The sequence below is a fragment of the Chenopodium album genome, chromosome 16, assembly GCF_948465745.1.
Source record: "Chenopodium album chromosome 16, dcCheAlbu1.1, whole genome shotgun sequence".
Taxonomy (NCBI): domain Eukaryota; kingdom Viridiplantae; phylum Streptophyta; class Magnoliopsida; order Caryophyllales; family Amaranthaceae; genus Chenopodium; species Chenopodium album.
In genome coordinates, this window is record NC_137849.1 from 35,697,771 (window position 1) to 35,720,904 (window position 23,134).

The window sequence follows — 23,134 nt, forward strand, 5'->3', positions numbered from 1 at the left end:
TAAGACTCAGGATATTGGTGCTCGTGCAGCTGCTCACATCTTCAGCAGGATCGGGTTCGCTATAGCTAGAGGGGTGGGGGCCCAGATTGTATCTCGACTCCCCACCAATTTCTTGTAAATTGATTGACTTTGTAGGTTTTTAATAATAATAATAATAATAATAATAATAGTAATAATAATATTAGTAATAGTAATAATAATAATAATAGTAATAGTAATAATAATAATAATGATGTTGAAATCTGCTCGGCTCTGCTCTGCTATCTTGAAATCTACTCTACTCTACTATGCTCTGCTGAAATTTAATTTTCTCTACTCTACTGACCTCTACTCTGCTCTGCCCAAAAGCTCAAAAGAACAGGGCCTTAGTAATAGATCAACATTGAGAGTAGAAAGGCAAATAAGAGAATCCTCCTACTCCCAACCATATGTAAATAATAGGTTTGAACTTTACAAATTGAGTTTGTAACGAGTCAACATTTAAAAGTAGAGGGATAAATAAGGGAATCCTCCCATTCCTAGGCATGTGTAAATGATGGGTTTAAACTTTACAAATCGAGTTCCCTCTCATCTCCACCTAGGAAGCTTGAAGTTTGGTTTAACGAATTTAGGATATGCTAAGTCAATTTGTCAAGTTATATATGCAAATTGAATTCAAGAATAGGTCACATTGTGTTTGATCAAATCATTTTTTATAGCTCTAGATAGAAGCACCGGAGTAAACTTATTACTCTTTTTTTTTCATGTTTAATTCTCTTTTTCCAATGTAAGACATGATAATAGTGACTTCGACAAGACTTTAGTGTCTTCGACAAGGTTTTAGGTCTTATACATCTTTTTCCGATACCTTCGCAGAATCTACCTCTCTATTACTATTCTCCATTCAATTTCACTTCAAAAATGTATGGAAAAAGTTTGATCAAATTCCAATCTTCTCTTGAATGGAAATAGTTGATTAATAATTTTCTTCCCTTTTCCAAATTTTTTTTTTACCCAAATTCTTATCCATATGCACTTGCCAAAAACATCTCTTAATTCAATTTTCAACAAATGGATATCTCCTCCCTTCAATTTCTATGGTATTTGTTTCATGGCAATATGGCATTTTCTATGTAGAACCCTCCCTTCATGCTAGACCTAGCAAATGGGTCGTTGTCAATTTCAGGTTGGGTACGGGTCGAGTTGGGTCATTTCGGGTTTCGGGTCATGTATCGAGTTGAGTTCAGGTCGAGTCATTTCAAGTCAAACCATTTTCGGGTCAAGGAAGTTCAGGTCATATTCGGGTCGGGTCAAAATCAGGTCAAGTCAATAATTTTATATTTTGTTATTGTTATAGTAAGAATTATCAATTCGGTTTATGAGCTTGGCTACAGTTGAAGATGAATAATTTGAGTTATTTTTGGCACATGACATTTTTAGTTCAATTATAAAGTAATTTTAGTTCGAGATATTTTGAAGTCGGGTCTGTTCGGGTCAATTTCGGATATCAGGTCAAACACTTTGGGTCAATTTCACATCGGGTCAACTTTGGGTTGGGTCTGTTCCGATGTCGGGTCAGGATCAGGTCAACTCTATTTTTGGGTTGAGTATGAGTCTAGTCAAGTCATTTTCGGGTCGATATTTTAGGGTCAATATCAAGTCATGGGTCAGGTCATCAAGTTTGGATCGAGATTGCCAGGTCTACTTCATGCCCTCCAGGCCTCCATAAGTCCATATCTTAACAAATTTGCTTCATTCTTTTTATTAATTTGTTCCGCCATATGTTTTTTTAGAACTATTGGTGAATAATAGTGATTGTGTATTACAGTGTCACACAGAATGTGGGATGCCAATGGTAGTAATTCATTTCGCTAATGTCTGTTAATAAGATACCATTTGAAGTAAACAAAAAATATGTAAATGCTGTTCATTTTAAAGCTTTATATTTATGGGTGATACGCTTGTTAAACATGTAAATTCTAGACAAAAATGAAATAATTAAATCCAACTTATCAGGAGATCTGTATGAGTACATGCCTGTATGTACATCATTCTATATTCCTGAATACTGTTACAAGTTATCTCTCTACACAAGGCATGAAGAAAAGCATTAAACTGGGATAAAAATTCCTCTATACAGGCATAAATGGAGTTGCCCACTTTGACGAGACAAACCCTAGCTAACTTATACATTTACAGAATCAAACAGGCTACTCCGAGAAAGACAACCTGAATTTACATAGGAGATTATAGATCTCAGGCATCAGTTGCAAACTTGCAATTTGCTCAATCCTAGTTCAATGGCTCAATGCCCCTGCAGAGAAAAGATCAAATTATAAAATTTTATTTTTAAGAAAAAACTATTTAAAGTACAAGAATGGAAGACAAATCCTCATGAATCATAACGGCAAAAAAAGACAACATATTAGTCCAACTCCATTTAAAATCCACCGCCTGAGTAATTTATAAAAAAAACCCTGCTGCCTTAGCCAACATGGCCCAACAAGAAGCTAAACAGGTTATCCTCTCCCACAGCTAAAAACTGCTTAAAGCGACCTGTGAAAATACAAAGTCTGTTCTAAACACTTTAGGAGAAGATTAAAACCAAATCATAGCCGTATATATCTTGATTAACTAGCATTGCTACTATTCTTCAATAGATAGGGTAAACTTTGCATGTTAACACATCTGAAAGCAGGCCTGCTAAAAAGATTCAATATGGGTATATACATTATACAGTGCAGTAATAGCAACAGTAGAAAAAACAATATATTACTGCAAGAAATGAGTAATATTTAATTTAGATTGTACTTGTAATAGTTATTGGTATCAAATCTGAAAAAATATTGGATTAATAGCGCATCTATATTCTAAAGGAACAAGTAATAGTGCATTGATATCTACATAACCATGATCCAATTATGAGGAAATATCTGGCCAGCAAATCAACCACTTCTATTGATCGAATTTCTCGCTGAAACAGGTAGAGGTCCACCTGGGAGGAGGGTTTAAGTGGGATGAAAAATTTGAAACCTTCCACACAACAGGAACATGACAGAGAAACCAGCAGCTCACCTCCTGATCTTCTTTTTGTTAATATCATACTAGTAATATAAAAGTAGCATATCAAGTTCTAAGGACTAGAATACTGTGTCATTATTGTTATTGTATACTTCTGTACACTCTAATAATGAACTGCTAATTGACACTATTACCACCCAATAGACAAACATCAACAGTAACATAGATAACAACACAGTTTGGGGATTTCGTGTTATAAAAGTTGCATGACCTCCTGATCCTTTAAAAAGGAGACCCTTTCCAACAGTTAGATGACTTACATCCACATGCAGCTCATTCCCTAGTTGTTTCCACTTTTCTTAAACCAATTAGCATAATTGTAAGAACCAGACATTTCAGCTTATGTGCTTAGTCATTTCCTTTATGATTTTCAGTAAATGAAAATTCATCCTAATTCATCAAGAGAGGAAAAAAAAAAAAAAAAAAAAATCAAAGAGCGAGCTTATCTATATACCTGACATTCAAGAAGCTGTTAAATTATGTGTTTGTCCAAATCTCCAACTACAACTTGTCCTCAGGTCTAGAAAGTTTCTTGGACCAAAACTTTGATGACTTGATTACATCAATTAAAGTAGCATCCTCGTCTACTTCATCCTGCTCATCTTCCTCGTTAGGAGCTTCCTGGTCTGACGAACTAATTCCATCCTCTTCCCCACTTGAACTCTGCTCATCAAATAACTTTTTCCCCTGGAGATTACGCTGCTTGGGTGGTCGGCCTTGACGTCTTAAAGTTGCTGCTTCTTTCTCTTCAGCACCTGAAATCACATTCCACGTCGTCAAGAATATGGATTAGCAAGCTTCTTCAATTATTATGATAGCAGTTCTATTTTACCAATTCAGCTGCAAGCTAACCTAGCTAGCTTTACTTTTTTCTTTTTTCTTTTTTTTTTTTTTTTTTTTCACTATCATCTTAAATAGCTAATATAATGGAAAGCAGCATCATTCAACCTATCCAGGGGAACAGAAAAAAGATTTCAATTAACAGCCCGTAAATATTTCATACTACAATATTTTCATACTATTATGATATGTAACTTATTTAGTCATTGAACTTTTACTTAAATAGAAAATTCCATCATGCAATATTTTTTCAATTTGACAAACTTAACTAGTTACATGCTGTAACTAACAAGACAACAAAAGAAAGCGGACAAATAGTGAGTGCAAAATGGAGTTGGGGGGAGGGGATGATAGATTCGAGGGTTTAGCTAAAACAAGTCGACCAAGAACATGTTGGTTGACACATTAAACACCATGTTACTTTGGGTTAGGTATTGTGTAAGATTACAATTTGACTATTTGTACAGGTTATCTAGTCAATTGAAACTTTTCCAGGGTACTTGCCTCAAATGAAATTTCCAGGATTAAAAAAAAAAAAAAAAAAAAAAAAAAAAAAAAAAAAAAAAAAAAAAAAAAACATGGCAAAATGAATCAGCAAATACAAGAAAAACAAACTATCCAGGTTACATTTATTCTGAAAACAGTATGAAACAACTAATTCAAGTTAAATCCTAAAAATGGAAACAAGCTCTCCAATGGTAAGGGGTAAGATTGAGCATATTTATCTCCTCAGTGCACCCCATACTAGGTTACAGGTATTAATCGTACACAATTGATTTGGATTTATGGAAGCCAAGATCTCGCAAAAAGAGAAGGCTATCAGCAAGCAGCAAATCTAACAATACAATTGCACATCCTAGTTACACGACCACAAGGATGTAACAGATTCCCAATAGAAAACAAGCAACAAACAAACTGAGCAAGATAAACAAAGGAAGTCAGAGCACATACAACTATACAAGACCCCAAAAAAATGATAAATCTAAAAATAAAGGGGAAGAAGAAGCTAATCACTGACACCTGGAAACTTCAACAGACACGACAAAAGAATAGAGAAAGGCCGAGATTAAAGCAGTTGTAAGTCGAGGAAATGGAAGAATACTGGTAGACACAGGGTTTGCACCCAAGAAACCTCAGTCTGAAGATCTAGGATCAATGCATCATCTTGGAGCTCTTGTGCACCACAAAAGTAGGCTTATTTGGTAATTTCTTGTTTTTTCCATCTAAGCAGGCTTCTTATCACGTCTTGTGCAGTTGAGTGTGTCCATGATCATTTTAAAAAACTGTAAACTTCTTAGTGCTTATCTAGTTGAAATTTGGAAGTAATACTACCAATGAAGTTGTTTTCACATAAAGTTATACAACTCCTAAGATGTGAAACGTTGTTTGGTTGATCAAGTAAAATTTCCCAAGGGAAGTTCCACTTGCCTAGGGAACATAGGTAAGCAACTTGATTATGTTATTTATGTTACTCCTATGACAACCAAAGCCACTCCACAATGCCATATTATGTTAACCACAAGCACTTCTAAAGTTCTAACCTTTGTGAGCCTGTGAGGAACCTTTGTGAGGGACTAAAGGTACTGCGCCAACTAGCTTTCTTCATTAATGTGGGTGATTTGACACAAAAAAATTACAGAACCTTTCATTCACTATGTGCAAGAGTTGTGTTTTTATGCCTTTCTCCACACAAGCTGGCAAGGCTTATCCAAGAATTTCAATTTCAGTAGTCCTCATAATTTTCAAAGCACGAGTTCTTTGGCCTTGAGATCTCTTCTTTTGGCCTTGAAGCATCAGTAGTAACCACACCATACACAGCTGTTTCCAGTTCAGATCTGGGAATTTTGAATAGCAGTGCAACTATGTTGAACTCTGAAGAAGGGGAATATAATATATCTATTTCAAGACCTAACTCTGCCTAAACCAAACCGAGATCATGTTAAATAAAGCTTTGTTATAGTTAGCTACGGTCATCTCATGTTATAAACTTATTAATTTATTAATAACATAACATAGTATCATCTTAATTTTAAAGGACGCAAGGCGCACCAAGGCGCAAAAATTCCTTGGAGCCTAGGCGCAAGGCGAAGGCGCGCGCCTTTTGTAGGTGAGGCGCACTTTTTTCATATAGTTAAGAAATAATAATTTCTATTAAATAAGTGTAAAAATGAAATTATGAGAAAAGTTAAAAGAGCCATGTGATCAATAACAAGGGTTCTTCAAAAGTTCAAATCGAATTATAGGATATGGGATTTCTCTTTCCACGAGAATTGAAGAAAACCTGCTCATAACAAAGTCTCATGGTATACTTTAGGAAAAATAAACTTACACCATAGCTATTGATGCTTTAAAACATAAAGAGCAAAATAAGGCGCAAAGGTGCAAGAAGCAGCCTAGAAAAAAGCGGAAAGGCGAACGCCCTTTTTTAGGTCTTTGAGCCTCAAAGAGCTACGGCGCCAACTCTTGAGCCTCACTGTGCCTTGCGCCTAGGCACACCTAAGGCATGCTTTTTAAAACTAGAGTATCATACAATAACATAATTTCTATTCCAACTTGCAACCGAAAATGGTAATTTTATTATAAACCAATCTCGAAACTGAGCCAAGCATTGATGTCTAAGACAAGGCCAAGCTCAAAATCTCAACTAATCAAGCCTCAATGAGCTTCAAGCCTAAATTTAAATTTTAGCAAACTCAAGGCCAGTTCATCTCGTACTCTACGAGCAATCCTAGTTTTTGCATTGAAATCAGGTCCATTGCATCAAGAATCTCAATTAAATTAAAACATTAAGTCCCTAACTAATGTTTACTAAGAGCTTAAGAGAGGAATATATCAAATAGTTATCAGCCATCCTTATAAATATAAATAAGCAACATCACAGCCCGTTACTCAAGCAAGATATTAGCCAGAATGCATAGTCTATTTTAAATAGAAAGAAATTTTACAATAATAATATTAAAAAAAAATAAAAAAAGAAATCAGCCAGAAATAATCTTTCAAGGTGTAGTCTATTTTAAATAGAAATAAATTTTAACGCAATAAATACAAAGCATAGCTCTACCTGCAAAACTTTCCATCTTTGCACATTTTTCCTGTAGGGTCTCAACAAATTGATGATAGGGTCGCCAACCACTAGGATCCTCATCTGTTTTTATATTCTCTGTTCGTCCTTGGATGTTTCTTAAGCTACATAGATCAAATAAGTGGCATATTCTATGTCATTAGAAAGGGAATTCATAGATAAGACCAAAATATAGAGCTAAAACTTACATGTCAGGGAGATCTGTGGGTGGAAGTTTCTCAACAAAGGGGATAACAGCACCAACTAAGAAAGACAGCCGCTGAGGTGGATCTGCAAAAGCATAATCTACACCATCCTTCACAAATTTCAGAATTTCCAATCTATGCTTACTTCTGGCAGCACCCACGATTGTTCCTGATAGCTGAAGAGCGAGTTCTTTGCAATCAAGAAACAACTTGTTCGCAGACGATTTATCATCACTTTTAGAAAGTTGAAGCATATGCCGATGATGTGCCTGTCAATTCAATATAAAATTGAGAAAAACTGAAAGTTAAAAATTTCATGTGCTCATAAAAAAGGTAATCTTTCCATTTCACGTTATTTGAAGACTTTTAACGATTCTCATTCCATAATAGTATCTGCCATTTAAAACATCAATGCACTTTTATTTGTCCATTTGAAATACTAAGACACTATTACTTTACAACTAAATAGACCAATGCGATAAATTATATCTCAATCTTTTTTCAATTGGATAATATTGGATTTTTGCATGACATAATTCATTTTATCGTTATTATTTATTACAAAGGAAAACATTGCCATGCGGGATCTTAATAGGTTCTTGACAAGATGTATTTTCAAAGCATTGACGTAGTATAAATTTACTTATAGATACTCATAATTATTAATAGTCAAAGTTGTGCATAGGCAAATGTGCCATGTCAATATGGTGCAAATTAAAAAGGAGCAAGTATCTTCGATAAACTTCAGCATAACCTAATGGACAGTTAATAAGGAATGGAGGTTGAATAAAATCATCTTTAAAACATACAAAATATAACAGGATATAACATATTATCCAATCGCATTGTCAAAGCTGCAGATTTCAGCCAAACTTTGCATTATAAACTACATGAAAATTAAGCAAATGTGTTTCACAGCTCGGCCCATCATATCCTCTTCTACAAATATTTATTCTTTTTTTACATTCAAATTATAAAACCATGACTCTTTTCTGGAACAAAGTGAACGTTACAAATATTATATCGTTACAAATAATTCTAAACTCACTCCGCCTGTCAAAATCCATAAGAACAACAAAGCAATTCAATGATAAATGGATAATAATATCAATTAGAAACCAATTAACAAAGCCTTACCCTTTTTAGTGCTTCGAGATATATACCAAAGATATTCTCATCTTTTTTCCTTAGAACAGCTATTAGCTGCTTAACCACCTCAGCTATGTTGCTCCCATGCATTACAAAATGAGAAATAATCTCGGGAGCAAGGTACTCCTGGATCAAGATTACAAAGATATACTAACATGAACAGCCTTTTACCAATGAAAGATACCATGTGAACTGATAAACAATAGGTATGGACACAATATCAAGCAGCATACTCAGCAGCTGGGTAAGTTTTAACAGTCAATAGCAATGCCCTAAAGAAAATGAAACGTCACTTTATCAAATCTTCTAAGTCTTTACCATGGAAACCACGTCGCTAGTAACCAACTTCCCAGCAGCAATAACAACGGCATCTCGAGTTGTCTCTTCCACATACTCTCTGTTAACATCTTCATCTTCAGTTTCATCTGCAAGAAACACTAGGTTAGGAAATTTGATTCTCAAAAGTCAAAGTTTGGAACCAAGATCATACTACCATATAACCCCTATCCTCCAGTGAGGCCCCTACATAGGGTTGAGTAAATAAGGGCTCAAATATGTACTCTCAGATTGCAAAAAGGCTCTTAGATTTCCTTACAATGGCTTAAAGACATGTTCATATGATGAATGTTGGATGCTTACAGAGGATATTTCTATTAAACTTGATCTAAAAGACGATAAACGAGCCTACTACTTCATAACAAATAGGAAGAGGAAGAATTGTGAGTCATTTAAATTTTATATTATTTTACCATATTTCGTTTCAGAATTGACCCCAATGCTACCTGTTTCATGCCACTTTATGATACAACAAACAAGTATGGAAATGCAATCTGCTACCTACTTATCTGAAGCTATGCAATCTGCTACCTACTTCTCTGAAGCTGGTCTAAAAGTGTTAAACACTAATAATGTCCATAAAGACAGCAAGTCACAAGGTAGGAAACAGTATAGTCCCAATTGAAAATTGACAAATGCTTAAACAATGTAGTAAACTAATAACTCTTTGATATAATGCATACAGCCCGAATTCTTTATCACTTTTAGATTTCTGATCTTCGATGTTTAATTGTGACATATATGCAAAGAACCAAATATTTCAGATATTCTTTCAAATATAGGAGATCCGAAATCCAAAATTCAACATCTGATATGGTATCCGATATATCAGATTTCCAAAAGAATTTGGATTACATATGGAACGGATGTTCAGATGGTTTTGCTAATTCCTAATACTGTGTCGCATTGAATATCCAACTTCCGCCTTGATGTTTAATTTTACTTTTGGGTCAAACAGTAAAATTAGAGGTAATGATTCAATGAGTTATCATGATATCATGTCCCACTAGAGGGAACTTTGAGGGTGGTTTTTCCTCCCCCTCCCCCCCCCCCCCCCCCCCCCTCCAAAGTTTTTGGACAGTTGTGATTGGCTAGGCTATCTCTGCTGATAGGAGGTCCAGCCCAAGGCCCATAATTATACCTACACAAATTTGTACTGGGTATGTAAAATTACTCAGTTTATGTTTCCAATATCATCATTAAATCGAATCAATCATTTATCAAACCGCTGAATATTGGTGACCAGTTAAGGAGTCAGAAAAGAACTTACTTGATACATCAAGCTGCTGTTCACAAAGTTTCCAAAATTTCTCAAGCGTAGACTGCTGTGGCTGGAATCCCAGACTTTCCAGGGCTGTAGAAGAGAATCTAGATTTTCTGAATAAGCACCAGAGCTCAGCAAGTATTGTACAAACCTAGTGCACAATAAGGGATTATGGGATCATGTGAAACAATAGTTCGGCGTCAATAAACCACATGACAAAAATATTTGGATAGCTAATTAATTAGAAGCAAACACTATGAAGGGAAAAAAAAAAGGAAGAATTTTACTCTGCAAGCAAGCTGATTTCCTAGCTTCATCTCGGCTCCAACTTGAGAAGGCAGAAGAATATACTCTACTTGCTTTAATAAAGTAGCACGTTTAGAGAGTAAAGACTTAACAGACGCCTCATTAACAGATTCAGAGCTCACAACAGAGTAGAGACACCAATTTACGTGAAGAAACATATTAAGCAGCAGAAAACAGTTCACCTGTGAACAATGATGAAACAGATTCAATTAAAACCACAAAATAGCAAAGGAATTTGACATAAATTGCTCATTTGAGCTTTATTACACACCTCCTCATCTACATTTCTGAAATTATCAAGCATGGAGGCAAACTCTTCATACAAGTCATCAATAGTAACAGATCTCGACAATTGAAGCTCGTAAAGCCTTTTTAAGTTCACAAGAAGAGGATATTCATCATCACCATCCTGTTGGGGAGACAAATGGGGAGGAGGAAAGGGAAAAACATCAGACTGAAGTCTTTATATCCAAAGAAGGAAAATTAATATTCAGACTGAGATACCTCCACTTCTTTCATAGCAGTCTTGAGTTTTTCCACAAGTTCATCTTCAAGTTCCTTTAGTTTATTGTTTGCAAATTCTTGCAGCTCTCCCTTACTCTCCACTGAACAAAAGTTCATAGCCTTAATGCAAGACCTAAGTGTGTCTTTATCTCCATGTTTAAAAAATGCCTCCTTCATCAGCTGAAGTACAGTCTTGAAATTCTAGATGACAAGAGAAGTTCAATGTCTTTTCAAGAACTAAAATTTCCTTCAAGTAGCATAGCTTAATAAAAGAGAGCATATCACTAACCTGTTCCTGTCTCTTCAGAGAATAAAGCTCAAGATCCATATACAGAACAATTTCAATCAACGATGGGGCTTTTGCCTTGTCCACCACGTATTTCCGCAGAAGCTGGGGGTAGTTTTTCATCATCATTACAGTTACTTCCCGCTTATTGGTTACAAAAACTTCCTGAAACATACAGAAATATGTACTGATGAAAGAAGAATAGAGTAGAGAAAGCTAGTTTCTTTAATAAAAGATTAACTGGAAGCTTCTATACAGAATGGAAAACCTTTTGAGCCTTGGTATAGTATTGTTTCCGATTATCAGTTGCAGGCACAATCCTCTCCCCAACAGCCTTCTTGACAGATGCACAAAGGAGCCGGATCAAATTTGTTGCATCAATTTCAGTAAGCTCAATTGACGGATTTTCATCCAGTAGTGCAGAAATTATGCACTTCCAATCCTATGAAAGACATATCAGATAAATTGTTTACCTTATCCATTAGAACATAGAAATGTCATTTAAATGGTAAAAAGGTACAAAACTTTGAAAATCACACTGATCACAATTCAGACTATCATCTCTTACTTTCATGGCCGGCATGTACTCCCAGACATCATCAATGACATAAGTTATTAGAATAGGATCACTAGAGAATTCTCTCAGTATTTGTAACATTCTACTAAGAGTAACCAGAGAAGACTCGCTATCTGCATCAATATACCATGAAAAGAATAAACAAGAATGTCTCATCATAAAGTGAAACCCAAGCTGAATAAAAGGAATTAAGAGAAAACCTTTTGGATGAGACTGCGAACTGTTAAATTTTTGCGCAATCAAGTGATCATAGACCAGCTCCCCTATAGCACGCCTAATTTCTGGGGGCTCAACAACAAGCAGATCATACAAAGGACCCAAGTGATCGTCCAGTAAAAGCTGATGCCTGGAAGGACATACAAGATGCGTCATAAACACAAGCAATTACAAGCTAAAATTAAAGTAAGATTTTCTAATTGAAGAAATGAATACCTCAGCAATTGTTTTACAAGTCCTATGGCACACACGGCGACAGAGACATCGATGTCATCAGCTAATTCAATCATCCTATTGGAGAATCTTTGGGTGAAGAGATCCAGAGATGGAACATTATCATCCACTTCATACAGGCTTTGCAATGCAATAACAGAAGCTTTCCTCACACCAGCACTCTTCATACATGAAAGCCAAAGCAATGGAAGAAGATAAAAGGAAGTCGAATAAGACCTTCAGATAGAATAGAGCAAAAAATTTCGACTTAATTAGTCTCTTGGCCACCCTTATAAACAATTCTCCCTCTGTTCCTTTTTATTTTTGAATGATCGTTTTGGGCATTACTCGTTTGGGATTTCTTCCAAATAGAACCCAAGGAAGGATCCCTTTTTTACGTTTCTTTTTATAAAATACACAATATAATAACTTTATCTCTACTTTTCCAGTAAAAAAATGTGCCCATATCAATTTTATGTTCATCCAATATTTCTGTTGCATCTCCTAAGGCTCCCATTTTATTAATCATAAAACTAGATCAGTCATTTTAAGTTATTATTAAAAACAATTTCCACTTTAATTATTCCTTATCACCATGCACATAAAGAATAAAAGGAACAAAGAGAGTTAAAATAAAAATAGATTGAAAGCACCTTGTCATTCAACGTCCATCCAAGATACTTCAGATATCTATCCTGCAGGAACAGTGACGGGTAAGACAAGATCCAGACACCCAAAGACTGTATGCAGGACACTCGGATATTGGGATCAATGTCACGATATCGATGCATAAATAGCCTACAAAAAGAAGTCACCATGTCAATATAACCATATCTGAGCTTGAAAGCAATCTTTTAAGGAAAGAAACATACACCAAAAATCAGTTTCAATAATCACAGCATCTATTCTTCTTGAACCTGGAGACCATCTGACAGTGCAATCAGCAGATGATTTGCCTACAACTCTAACTCACTACTCCTTTTTGTTTTAAATAAACCAAAATCCAGAAAAGAACAAACACTTGGAGAACCTTATAAAAATTTAAGATTCAAAAATGCCAATACTATTTTTACCATTGGCAGTATCGACCTAAATTCAAGTTCATGGCTATAGAGCAATAACTGACAAAGGGATGCCAAAACAAAAAAAAAAAAAAAAAAAAAAAAAGAGAAAAATCGACAGAATGGGAGCACCTCCCAAAGAGGTAACACAGCACAAAGCATAGGCTGCTGATGGCAATTGAGGTCAACAATTTATTAAAAAAAAAACATAAGAGTTACAAGTCAACCCTCCACAATCTTGATAGAGTTGGACTGAAGAACCATTCAGGTGTGCACACTTAGACTCCAAGCTCTGCTATGCAAGTCTTCAGCAACATCCGAGTGTATTAAAGTTTGCAATTATATCAGGCAAGCACCACATGTATTAGAACAAAGTTGTTTTAACGAGTTTATACGCCTAAAAATGATATAAATTTAATATCTAGAGTTCATTTCGAACAGCATAGAGTGAATTTTATCTTATAAAATAGGATTAATAATAGGAATCAGCATATCCATTCAAAAAAAAAAAAAAAAAAAATCCAAATTTTTGCATTACCATAAACTCTGACAACCAAATTTTAAATTCTTCAAAATTATTTGATGTCCATGTTATTCTGGTGGTTGTGCTTATGCACCAGCTCTGAGAAAAAGAGCTAGAAAATTTTTCAAAAACCCTACCCTTTAAATATCTTGTCCATCATCTCTTCTATTGCAGTTATCTTTTCATGTGTAGTCATCAATCTCTTATTGAGAGATTCTGCTCGAGGGCCTTCTGCCCTTTTCTTGTTTTCAGCATTAAGCTGCCTCTGAGTGGTTTCACGCTGTGATCCAAGCATTTTCGCAATGGTGATGAATGATGTGACAAGCTGAAGGCCAACCAAAGAAGCCACTTGGCGATAAATTCGAGGCGGGGTACTAAAAACAAAAGATAAGCAAGTTAGCAAAATAAAGTAGCTACAATCTGTCAAACAACACAAATCCATCTTAATATAACTGACCATGATAGAGCAATCACATAATCTGTGCACTTTTCAAACAAAACGCCATCGAATAATGGTCCATTCTGACATTCAATGATCAATTGGTCCCAAAAGTAAACAAGGTTATCTTTTAAGTTGTTGAAGCCCTTTCTTTTTGAACTTTGGTAATCCTCAACTTCACCCTGAAAAAATATAAAATAAAAATAAAAAATATATATACTTAGAGATCATTGGACTATTTAAAGGTTAAAATAAAGATTGATTCTTAAAACTTGATTCTGAGAAATAAAGAGCTTGATTCTTAAACTAAATTCTGAAAAATAAAGAGCTTGATTCTTAAACTCAATTCTGGAAAACAATGAGCTTTATTCTTAAACTTATTTCTGAAAAACAAAGAGCTTAGGGTTTGTTTGGCGTTGCTGTGGTTTTCTGTTTTTTGATTTTTTGTTTTTTAAAAGTATATGATATGTGTCCCATAATGAATCAAAAATTATATAAACTTATTAAAATCATGATAATTTTGAAAACTGACAACAGAAAAGTGGAAACACCTTTTTCTTGTTTCCAGGAAACTGAAAATCAAAACTGATGCCAAACAAGCCCTTAATTCTTAAATTTCTGGAAAAATAATCTTGGTAAAAGCTAAATAGACTATTACAGTTAAAAAAAATGAGGATACCTTTCTCGCGAGATTGACCAAATCAAGCACTACATTGTCAACATCAGTCTCCTCAAACAGGTCACCTTCTATGCAATACTTTGCACCACATGACTGCAAAATTAAAGCGCATTAAGCTTATCTTAACAACAACAAAGATAGCGTATCAGCAACTTTCTTCCCCATCAAAATTAGATGTATAACTAATGTAGCTTGTGAATGTTCTCTGATTAGCCAATGTGGGTACAACTAACTGTTATCTTCCAAATGACTGTGGATTTATTTAATTACCTCAAACAACATATTCAAAAGGTCTCCAGTTGCTGGTTTAGGATCCTTTTCATAACGCTCAACCCAAATCTTGACCACTGGAGGTATATTTTTCCTGCTCCCTTTGATGGCCTCTGCACGTAACAATTATACCATAAATCATACACAGGAAAAATTATTGTTGAAAAGAATTTTCTGCAGCTAACAAATAATAACTGGCTAGCTCTATCAGTTGACTACTCACTACTAACTGCAACAGAACACTCACATAGACTGACAAAAGCGCAATTTTCTCCCACCCCATTGAAGCCAAGACCTTTTTAACAAGAGCAATTGAATTAATAAGCACCATATTCTTATGATAACTATACATGGACAACAAGTCAATATGCAAATAGGCCAGTTCTCCTTGATTACACGAGGACAGTGTACGCCTTGATACTTAACACTTTTCGTTTCTATCACTTAAAATTGACATGTCTCCTCTACTCTTGAGCGGCAACAGAGACATAAATAAATTCCTCATCATATCAAAACCCATGTCAAATTATTTAACCTCAACCTCAGCTCTTAAGTCCTCATAGAGGTCAAAATATTTCATTTGGCATGGGCGAAATAGTGTTCGAAACAAAGCATCAAAAAGTACTTTGCAGCATAGTACCTACCAAATAACGGTCCACTCTAACTAAACCTAAGCAACATAAATACAATCGAATTGCAATACTAAACTGAGAATCGCATTAGTAGTCCAAAATAGCAAAGTAAACCAAAATCAATACAATTCTAACAAAATAATCCCAATTATCAGTATGACACCACAATAATCAAAATTCAAAACCCTAAATCAAATCAAACTTACCAATCAAGCTAATCTGTTCAAAATCAACACTGGTAGAAGCCTCAACAGCGCGATTCCGCTTAGCTTTAGGGCGAACCTCCTCAAAATCGTCGAAAGAATCATCAACATCAGGATCAGTCGGACTTCGCTCACCAACAGGTTCTCGATTCAATTTCCCAGCCCTAGTTCGTTTCTGCAAACATCCACCTTTTCAGAAATCATTCAACAAAGAAGAGAGTGAAAGTGAGAGAGAAAAGAAGTGTTGAACTGACCGAGCGACGAACTGATGCTTCGGAGGTGGCGGCTGCTGCGGCGGCGGCAGCGTCGTCCATGACTGAAGTGGTGGTTGTTTCGCCGGAGTTACGGTTGAAGGAAGACGAAGGAGGAGAGAGAAAGAGAAAGTGGTGTAGCGCTTAATTTAGAGGTGTGTGAAACTTGCTTTGCAATTTTTGTGAAATCGGAAAGTTGCTAGACTTGCTACTGAAGTGTTGAAGTTTTTTTTTTACACTAAATTAGCTCCCGCCATTTCCCATTTTTCAACGAGTAACGCCTTAGTAGTAGTCTTTACCCCGTGCAATAGTGTAATCTCGCATTTTTTGGGTTAACGTCTAACACATAACTCCTATATGCAAACATTGTATATATAGGTGTAGGCACGTAAATTTTATATTAATAGTGTCACATTGGGTATCATATGGCCAAAAGTCAAAGTATTGACTCATGTTTATTTGACTTTTAATTAGAATTAATTATTTTGGGTGAAATAACTTAAATTAGCCCATTTTAATTATTGTTAAGGCCAACATCCAATGTACATCACACCCTAACCATAGAGTGTCCTCATTCTATAAATAGAGTACTCTTTACATTATTTGAGAGGAGGAAAACCTAGAGGGAAAAAAGAGACTACATCAGAAAATAGAGAATGCCTCTCAAAACCATAAACCTCTCCAAAGAAAACCTCTCAAATACTTTAAGTGGGTGTTTGGTATGGTATTTTTATAGGGCTAGAAACGGAATCGTGTTACCATTTTCGTTAGAACATGTTTGGTTAATGAGTTACTCCGTAAGTAATAGAAATCGTATCTTTCCTCTAACCCATTCCACCACTTTGTTTCCGGTGTAAAACATGGGGAAACAAATCCCGTTTTTCCCCTCTAACTCAAAAAGACAACTCTACCTCTCCTCTCTCCTCTCAGGCTCTCATACGACAGAGCTCTAAAAAGAATCCTAATTTTGATCGATCGAAGCTATAGATTTCGCTCAAGTTGTTAAATTTTCCAATTTGAGTTTTTGATCTATTTGTTGATTGCTATTTTCCATCCATGGTGTTAATTTCTAGGGTTTTCTGTCCTAATTTTTCTGTTTTATTTGAGTTTTACTTTTCTCAATTGAATCTCCTGCTTTTTGCTTCATGACATTATTGCTAATATGATGCTTGAATCTTGATGCTTCCAACGTTTATCCAATTTCCAGGTGTTCTCTTTTAATAATGAACAAAATTCTGTAATCAGTCTTGTAACATTATTGTTTCTGGAAACAGAATTCTCCTCGGGGTTAGGGTAATAATATCAAGATGCCTTAGGGACTAAGTCCAATGAATGTCCAAATGGCTTTCAGCTCCGCCTAGCAAGGGTATATATGAGGGCTCTGCCTTGATGTCCGAGAGCTTGGCTTGCAAAACAAGGAAGGTTAACTGCCCTGGGGGGTGTGATCCGGGAAAGCCCCTCCGATGCTTAAGTCATCGAATGTATTTGACTATTTTCTGTAGAGAGAGAAGGAGAGAGAATTAGGAAAAAGTTACCATCATTAATGATTGGAGAGCTATTTATAGTTGTACTTTCAGGTGGTAGAAGTTGTACTTAGTTGGATAAATTAAGGGTAAATCTGTACTTTGCAATGATTAATGATGGGCTGAATCATGGAGGGGTATTTTCGTAATTTTAGGTCATTGGGCTTAGGACATGGACTTGGCCCAAACATTTAGCCCCACGTGTGATGTGGGAACGAGATCGCATGAAGTTCGGATATCACGCGGAATGAGTATGAGAGAAGTTGTCACGTAAGCTGAAATAGATTTTGAGGCATACCCGAGGGCTAAAACGAGTCTCAGGTGTACCCGAGGGCTAAAAAGAGCCCCAAGCGACTGGCAAGGGTGAAAACCAGCCCCAAGCAATGCATTATAAATACTTTCTAGTTAACATGACTGAGCAGTTTTTGAGAATTTATCCGAGAGCTAAGCCGAATAATGGATGACGGCTTATAGACAACTGAGAGCTTTTCTCCTTTTAGAATATCTTCTTTAGATTGAGCCCCATGTATATTACTAAAGGCATAACTTGTCTTGATTTTCGGCTAAGCTTTGGATTAAAAGTTAACTGATGATCGTTGAATGCTAGTTAAGCTTGTAATTAAGCTTAATCCTTCATTGGTAATATTCTGGGCTCAAGCATCACCTAGGCCCATTTGAGCCAGGGTTTTGATGAGTCTACTACTCCTTGGCTTTGAATATGTGAATTCCCACTTGCATTTGCTTCTCATTCTTTCATTTGTCTTAGAGAAATCCTTAAAATTTTCTCCAATCTTCTCCCAAATTTCTTGAGAGTTTGAGTTTTCAATTCATATCGCTCGATGTTCATCCAAGTTCATCAAGATCTACAAAGGTATGCGAAAAATTCCCAACTTTTGATTCGTTTTTGTAGATCCGAAAGCATGTGTTTGTGTTTTTGTACTTGAAAATTTTGATTTTGAATTTGAATTTTGGGTTTGGAATTTTGGCCTTGGCCAAGAATTTGTGATGCTTAGCTGAGGTATTGTTTGTTTGGTTCATAAATTTTGTACTTGGGATTTTTCGAATTTGTTAAATTGTTAGAAATTCGAATTTGGCTAGGCTTAGCGGGGGTGTGTTTGATTTGTTTTGTGAATTTAAATGCCTAGGCCTAGGGGGTAGCATAGATCTGCCGAAGGGGTTGCCTGGGATATGAGTGGCCGAGGGCCTGGGCGTGTGTAGTGAACCTGAGAACTTGGCTCAACTTATGCTAAGCTGAGGCGCATAGGCGGACTAAGATTTTGTGATAGCCAAGGGGTAGGGATCGGCAAGCCGAGGGAGTTGTATGTGATATTAAGCCTAGCTGATAGGTAGGATGAGAGATGAGGCGGAGCAAAGAGGTGTGGGGCTGTAGGGAATATTTCAAGCAACCCACACTTAAGCCCCACTGTGATCATACACTTAAGCATGGTGGCGTCTAAAGGGAAGGAAGCTAGAGCAAAATAGTCGCCAACAAGTTTTAGGAACTTGTAAACCATTCACATGGTGAAGGTTACACCCCTTCACGATCCATGAGATCATTAACTCCATAGTGGTCTGGAACCATGACTGGATATTCGGGGATGAAGGTACAAATCCAACCTAAAAGAGATTGAACCTGCTTTAAAAATAGGCCTCTACTTTATTCTTCTCATATTCATGTGCGCTTTCTGACTAACATACAATCATTAAGTTAATCCTAAACCTGTTTAATCTATGTTGGTTGAATATTAATGCACAAACAAATCTATTATTGGCGATCACTTGAATTAAAATCATATTAGCCTAATTGAAGTTATTAATTATCTTATTAGGCGTGATTTCAAGTAAAATTCCCTTTAAACCTGCAAGAGAGGGCGTGATCAAGCAATAACAATAATATAAAGCAACATAATAATAATAACAAGTCATCATCATCATAATCTCAATCTCAACAAAGCATAATATTACCAAGATCCTAGGCATGATACTAACAAGATTAATAACAAATCATAGCATGTCACTAAGCATTAAAGATCAAATCTTTGGCCCTAACATGATACTAACATGATAGAAGAAATAGGAAGCAACCTAAACATGATACTAGAAAGCAATAAATAACATCCTAACATGATACTAGGAATTAATATAATTTAAGCATGCTTTTTTAAAGAAATAAAGCAGTGAAACAACTTACTTTGTTGCCTCGTATCTCTTTCTATCAAAACAATACACACGTTAGTAACTTCAAGGAAAATATTAAATCAAACAATTTAATTTAAATAATTGAAATAGGGATTTGGGACTAAACCCTCATAAATTATCAACCTTTCACGTCTAAGGCGAAGGCAACTTCGACCTTGGCTAGGTGTGCCTAAGTCTCGTGAATGAGGAATATTGTATTTATAAAAAGGCTTGGATTAGAAAGAGGGAGAAAGAACAAACTATTTCTTAAGAGAGAGAAGAGAATAGAATTAAATGATTGTTGATCCTTGAAAACGGGGAAATACGACCCTATTTATAAGGAAAATAGTCCTGAAACGATCAGAAAAAGATCGAATTCGATTCGGAGTAAAACTATTTCCATCGCGACGCGACAGTGTCCATCGCGGCGCGATGGAGCTGTCGTTTTGCGATAGTGAATGCGGCAACTCAAAACCGTACGGAGTCCTTAACCTAATTAAATTAGACTAACTAACGTCCGTACTTATCTTTTTAAAATAAGATCTAATCTTTTTAAAACACTTGTTTTATTCCAAATAAAATTCTTTATTTTCTAAAAGATATAATTATTAATCCTACTTCCACTAGAATTTAAAAAAACCTTCTAGATTATTCTAAAAGATTAAAGTCACTCCTAATGATTTTAGGAATACTAATTAATAGGCCCTCCACTTGATCATTGGGCCGTATACAAAACTCATTTCGGGCCCAATTTAGTATTTTGCCATAACTTCCTCATTATTCATTGGAATTGGGCTTATAATATATTGTTGGAAAACTCTTTTCGAGCCCCATCCAACTACACTATTATTTGACCCTCATCATGGACCAAACTAAACTGGACTGGACATTTTCCATAAAATAGAGTAAGAAAAGAAATATTTTCAAAAACAGAAAGAAGTATTTTTATTAAACGACCGCGTCACAAGACTTTTCACATTTTACCTTGTTCGATAATCAATGACGTGAAAGATATTCATCACTGGGTTTGGTTTTTGGGGAGACACAATCAGGTGTCTACAGGGGCCGAAGAGTTGAGTTGGTGCCGAGGGACCTGTCGGGCCGAAGGGGTAGGGTAAGCTGAGGGCTTGGCTTGCTGAGAGCATGGGGTTGAGTTGGGTAGGACGGGAGATAGATGGGCATAGCTGGGCTCTCAGCATGATAGCCGAGCGGGCAGCGCGACAATTCTGAGGGGGTAACTGGCTTTGTCACGCGCTGGGGGGCGCATGGTGCTAACGCTGCCAAGGGCTTGTTTGGGTTGCACTTCCCTCGAGTCAAGCTGAGAGCTGGGATCTGCTGGTAGCTAGGCTATGCCGAGGGATAGCTAGGCTGGCTGAGTGGAGATGCGGGCTACGAGAGAGAGAAGTGGCCGAGGGCCTTGCTAAGTAGGCCAAGGGGATAACATGGTGAGATCCGAAGGGGTGAGCGGCACGGCCGAGGGCTTAGGAGGGGCAAGCCTAGCTCTCGGACCTTGCTGTTCTTCGGTCAGCCAAGCCTAGGGCTCGGCTTTGACACTTAGCTGATTTTTTTATTTGATTTTTTTAAATGCTGGAGTGTCGAGGGAATGGCCGAGAGCTCGGGGTGACTGGGTTTCGAACTTCGAGGGCTTGTCCCGAAGCGCGACTATCGAGGGGTTGAATGCCGAAGGGGTGTAGTGCAAGCCAAGAGGGTTAACGTGCCGATTTTGAGTACTTAACCAAATTTAAGTTAAGTTTCTTTTTTTTTCTGAATGGAAAGCCGAGGGGGTAGCTCGGCTTCGCTGAGGGCCTTGTCGGCCTAGACGAAGGCTCGACCTGGTAGCCGAGGGTTTGCAGCGGCGCCGCGGGCCTACCAGCCCAATGCCGAGGGCCTTGCCGTCTTGGTGCCGAGGGCTCGGTCTGCTGGGTTGATCTAGCTTATCAGACCTATATTATTAAACCAGTCGGGCCTAAGAGGGTTTGGCTTTAACTTGTATGAGTGGTTATATTTTCCTCCGCTCGGCTTGACCTTTGAATATTTTCTAACACTTGGAATTTTTTGGTGATGCTTGCAGGATTACCTCTCCCCGAGGTAGACTTATCTTGCTTCAAGAAATTCTTCCGGCCTCTCTAACCACTTGGTGAGCTTTCAATACTTAGTTTTTTATGTTCTAAGTATCATATCTTCATGTTTAGTAATTGTTTGCTATTTTTCCTTATATGCTTGATTGTTCCTTGGTTGCGCTATTGATGATGTTTAGGCATAGAGGTACGCTCATTGTGTTTTTTGTATGTACATTAAGCATTTTTTGGGGGTAATATTAAGTTGTGCTATGCATGTGTTATGAATGACCAAGAGACTCAAGATTATCTGGATCCTCTCCCCGGCCTTGCATCTTATGACTTGTCAAAGGAAATCTGGCCGGGGGGGGAAGACTTGTAGTTGATGTAATTGGTAGGAGTGTTGATGCATCTATTCCCTTGGGTGTGCCATTGTCTTGTGTGCCATCCCCTTCCCCTGAGCATGATTTAGGCTTTAATTATTATTAGCCTTCTTTCCCTAGGGAAGTTTCTCTTGCATGTAAACCGACTGCTAGGGGTTGTTTGAACAGATTGCTTGTTGACGGTGTTGTGACTATGTCGAGTGAAGATGATACATCTACTTCTTCTCTTGGAGCGCTGGTGCCTTTTAAACCACCTGTTAGGAGGATTAGTCCCTCTAAGTGTCACCCCTCGCCCGCTTGGCTTAGATCTTTATCAGAGGGAACTAGACACTTGCAAACCCAATATCATGTTAAGGAACCTTTTCTCATTTCTTCCCCCGGGGGTGATAGCACTGCAGATAACCCTCCGCCCGGGTGTATAGCTGTATATAAGGATTGTCTGGATAATGGGTTGAGGTTCCCGTTGTACCCCTTTATTGAGGAATTGTTGACAGAGTATAATTTGAGTATCACCCAGCATGTTCCTAACTCCTGGCTGACAATAAACGCCTACATAGCCACTTGTAGTTTACTAGGCGCACCTTGTGTTGTAACTGCTTTTAGGAATACCCATAGGCTTCAGGAGATCCCAGGTAATGTAGATAGCCATGAGTGATATGCTTTTCATGATAGGGAGTTCTACCTCACCATACTTACGAAGCCCTCGAGCCAAAAGGGCTTCCGCCACACTTTTCTTTTCATTTTCCATGCCAGGGGTTAGAGGATACCCTGAGATCATAGCGGCTTGCCTAGGGTCGGTTTGAACTACAATGTTCCTGCCATGAGTGTTGATGAAGCCGTAGGGGCTACTTGGCTGCAATCCTTTAAGGAAAAAGGATCGAGAGAGAAGCATCCGACCATGTGGATTTTGAAGGATA

General features: G+C 37.0%; 1 protein-coding gene across 1 annotated transcript; it reads right to left on the reverse strand.

Moving 5' to 3' along the window:
- Positions 1-1,969: 1,969 nt before the first annotated feature.
- On the reverse strand, positions 1,970-16,334 carry LOC145586419 (sister-chromatid cohesion protein 3-like). The gene is made up of 22 exons (XM_081643258.1): positions 16,080-16,334; positions 15,829-16,000; positions 14,991-15,103; positions 14,721-14,813; positions 14,060-14,223; positions 13,740-13,976; positions 12,672-12,816; positions 12,022-12,200; positions 11,790-11,935; positions 11,581-11,702; positions 11,281-11,454; positions 11,016-11,177; positions 10,727-10,927; positions 10,494-10,631; positions 10,204-10,404; positions 9,923-10,067; positions 8,635-8,741; positions 8,305-8,442; positions 7,171-7,436; positions 6,962-7,086; positions 3,515-3,815; positions 1,970-2,293 (listed from the first exon to the last, which is right to left on the reverse strand). The coding sequence occupies exons 1-21, from the start codon at positions 16,137-16,139 to the stop codon at positions 3,562-3,564; spliced, it is 3,342 nt and encodes a 1,113-aa protein (XP_081499384.1). The 5' UTR covers positions 16,140-16,334; the 3' UTR covers positions 1,970-2,293; positions 3,515-3,561.
- Positions 16,335-23,134: the final 6,800 nt, after the last annotated feature.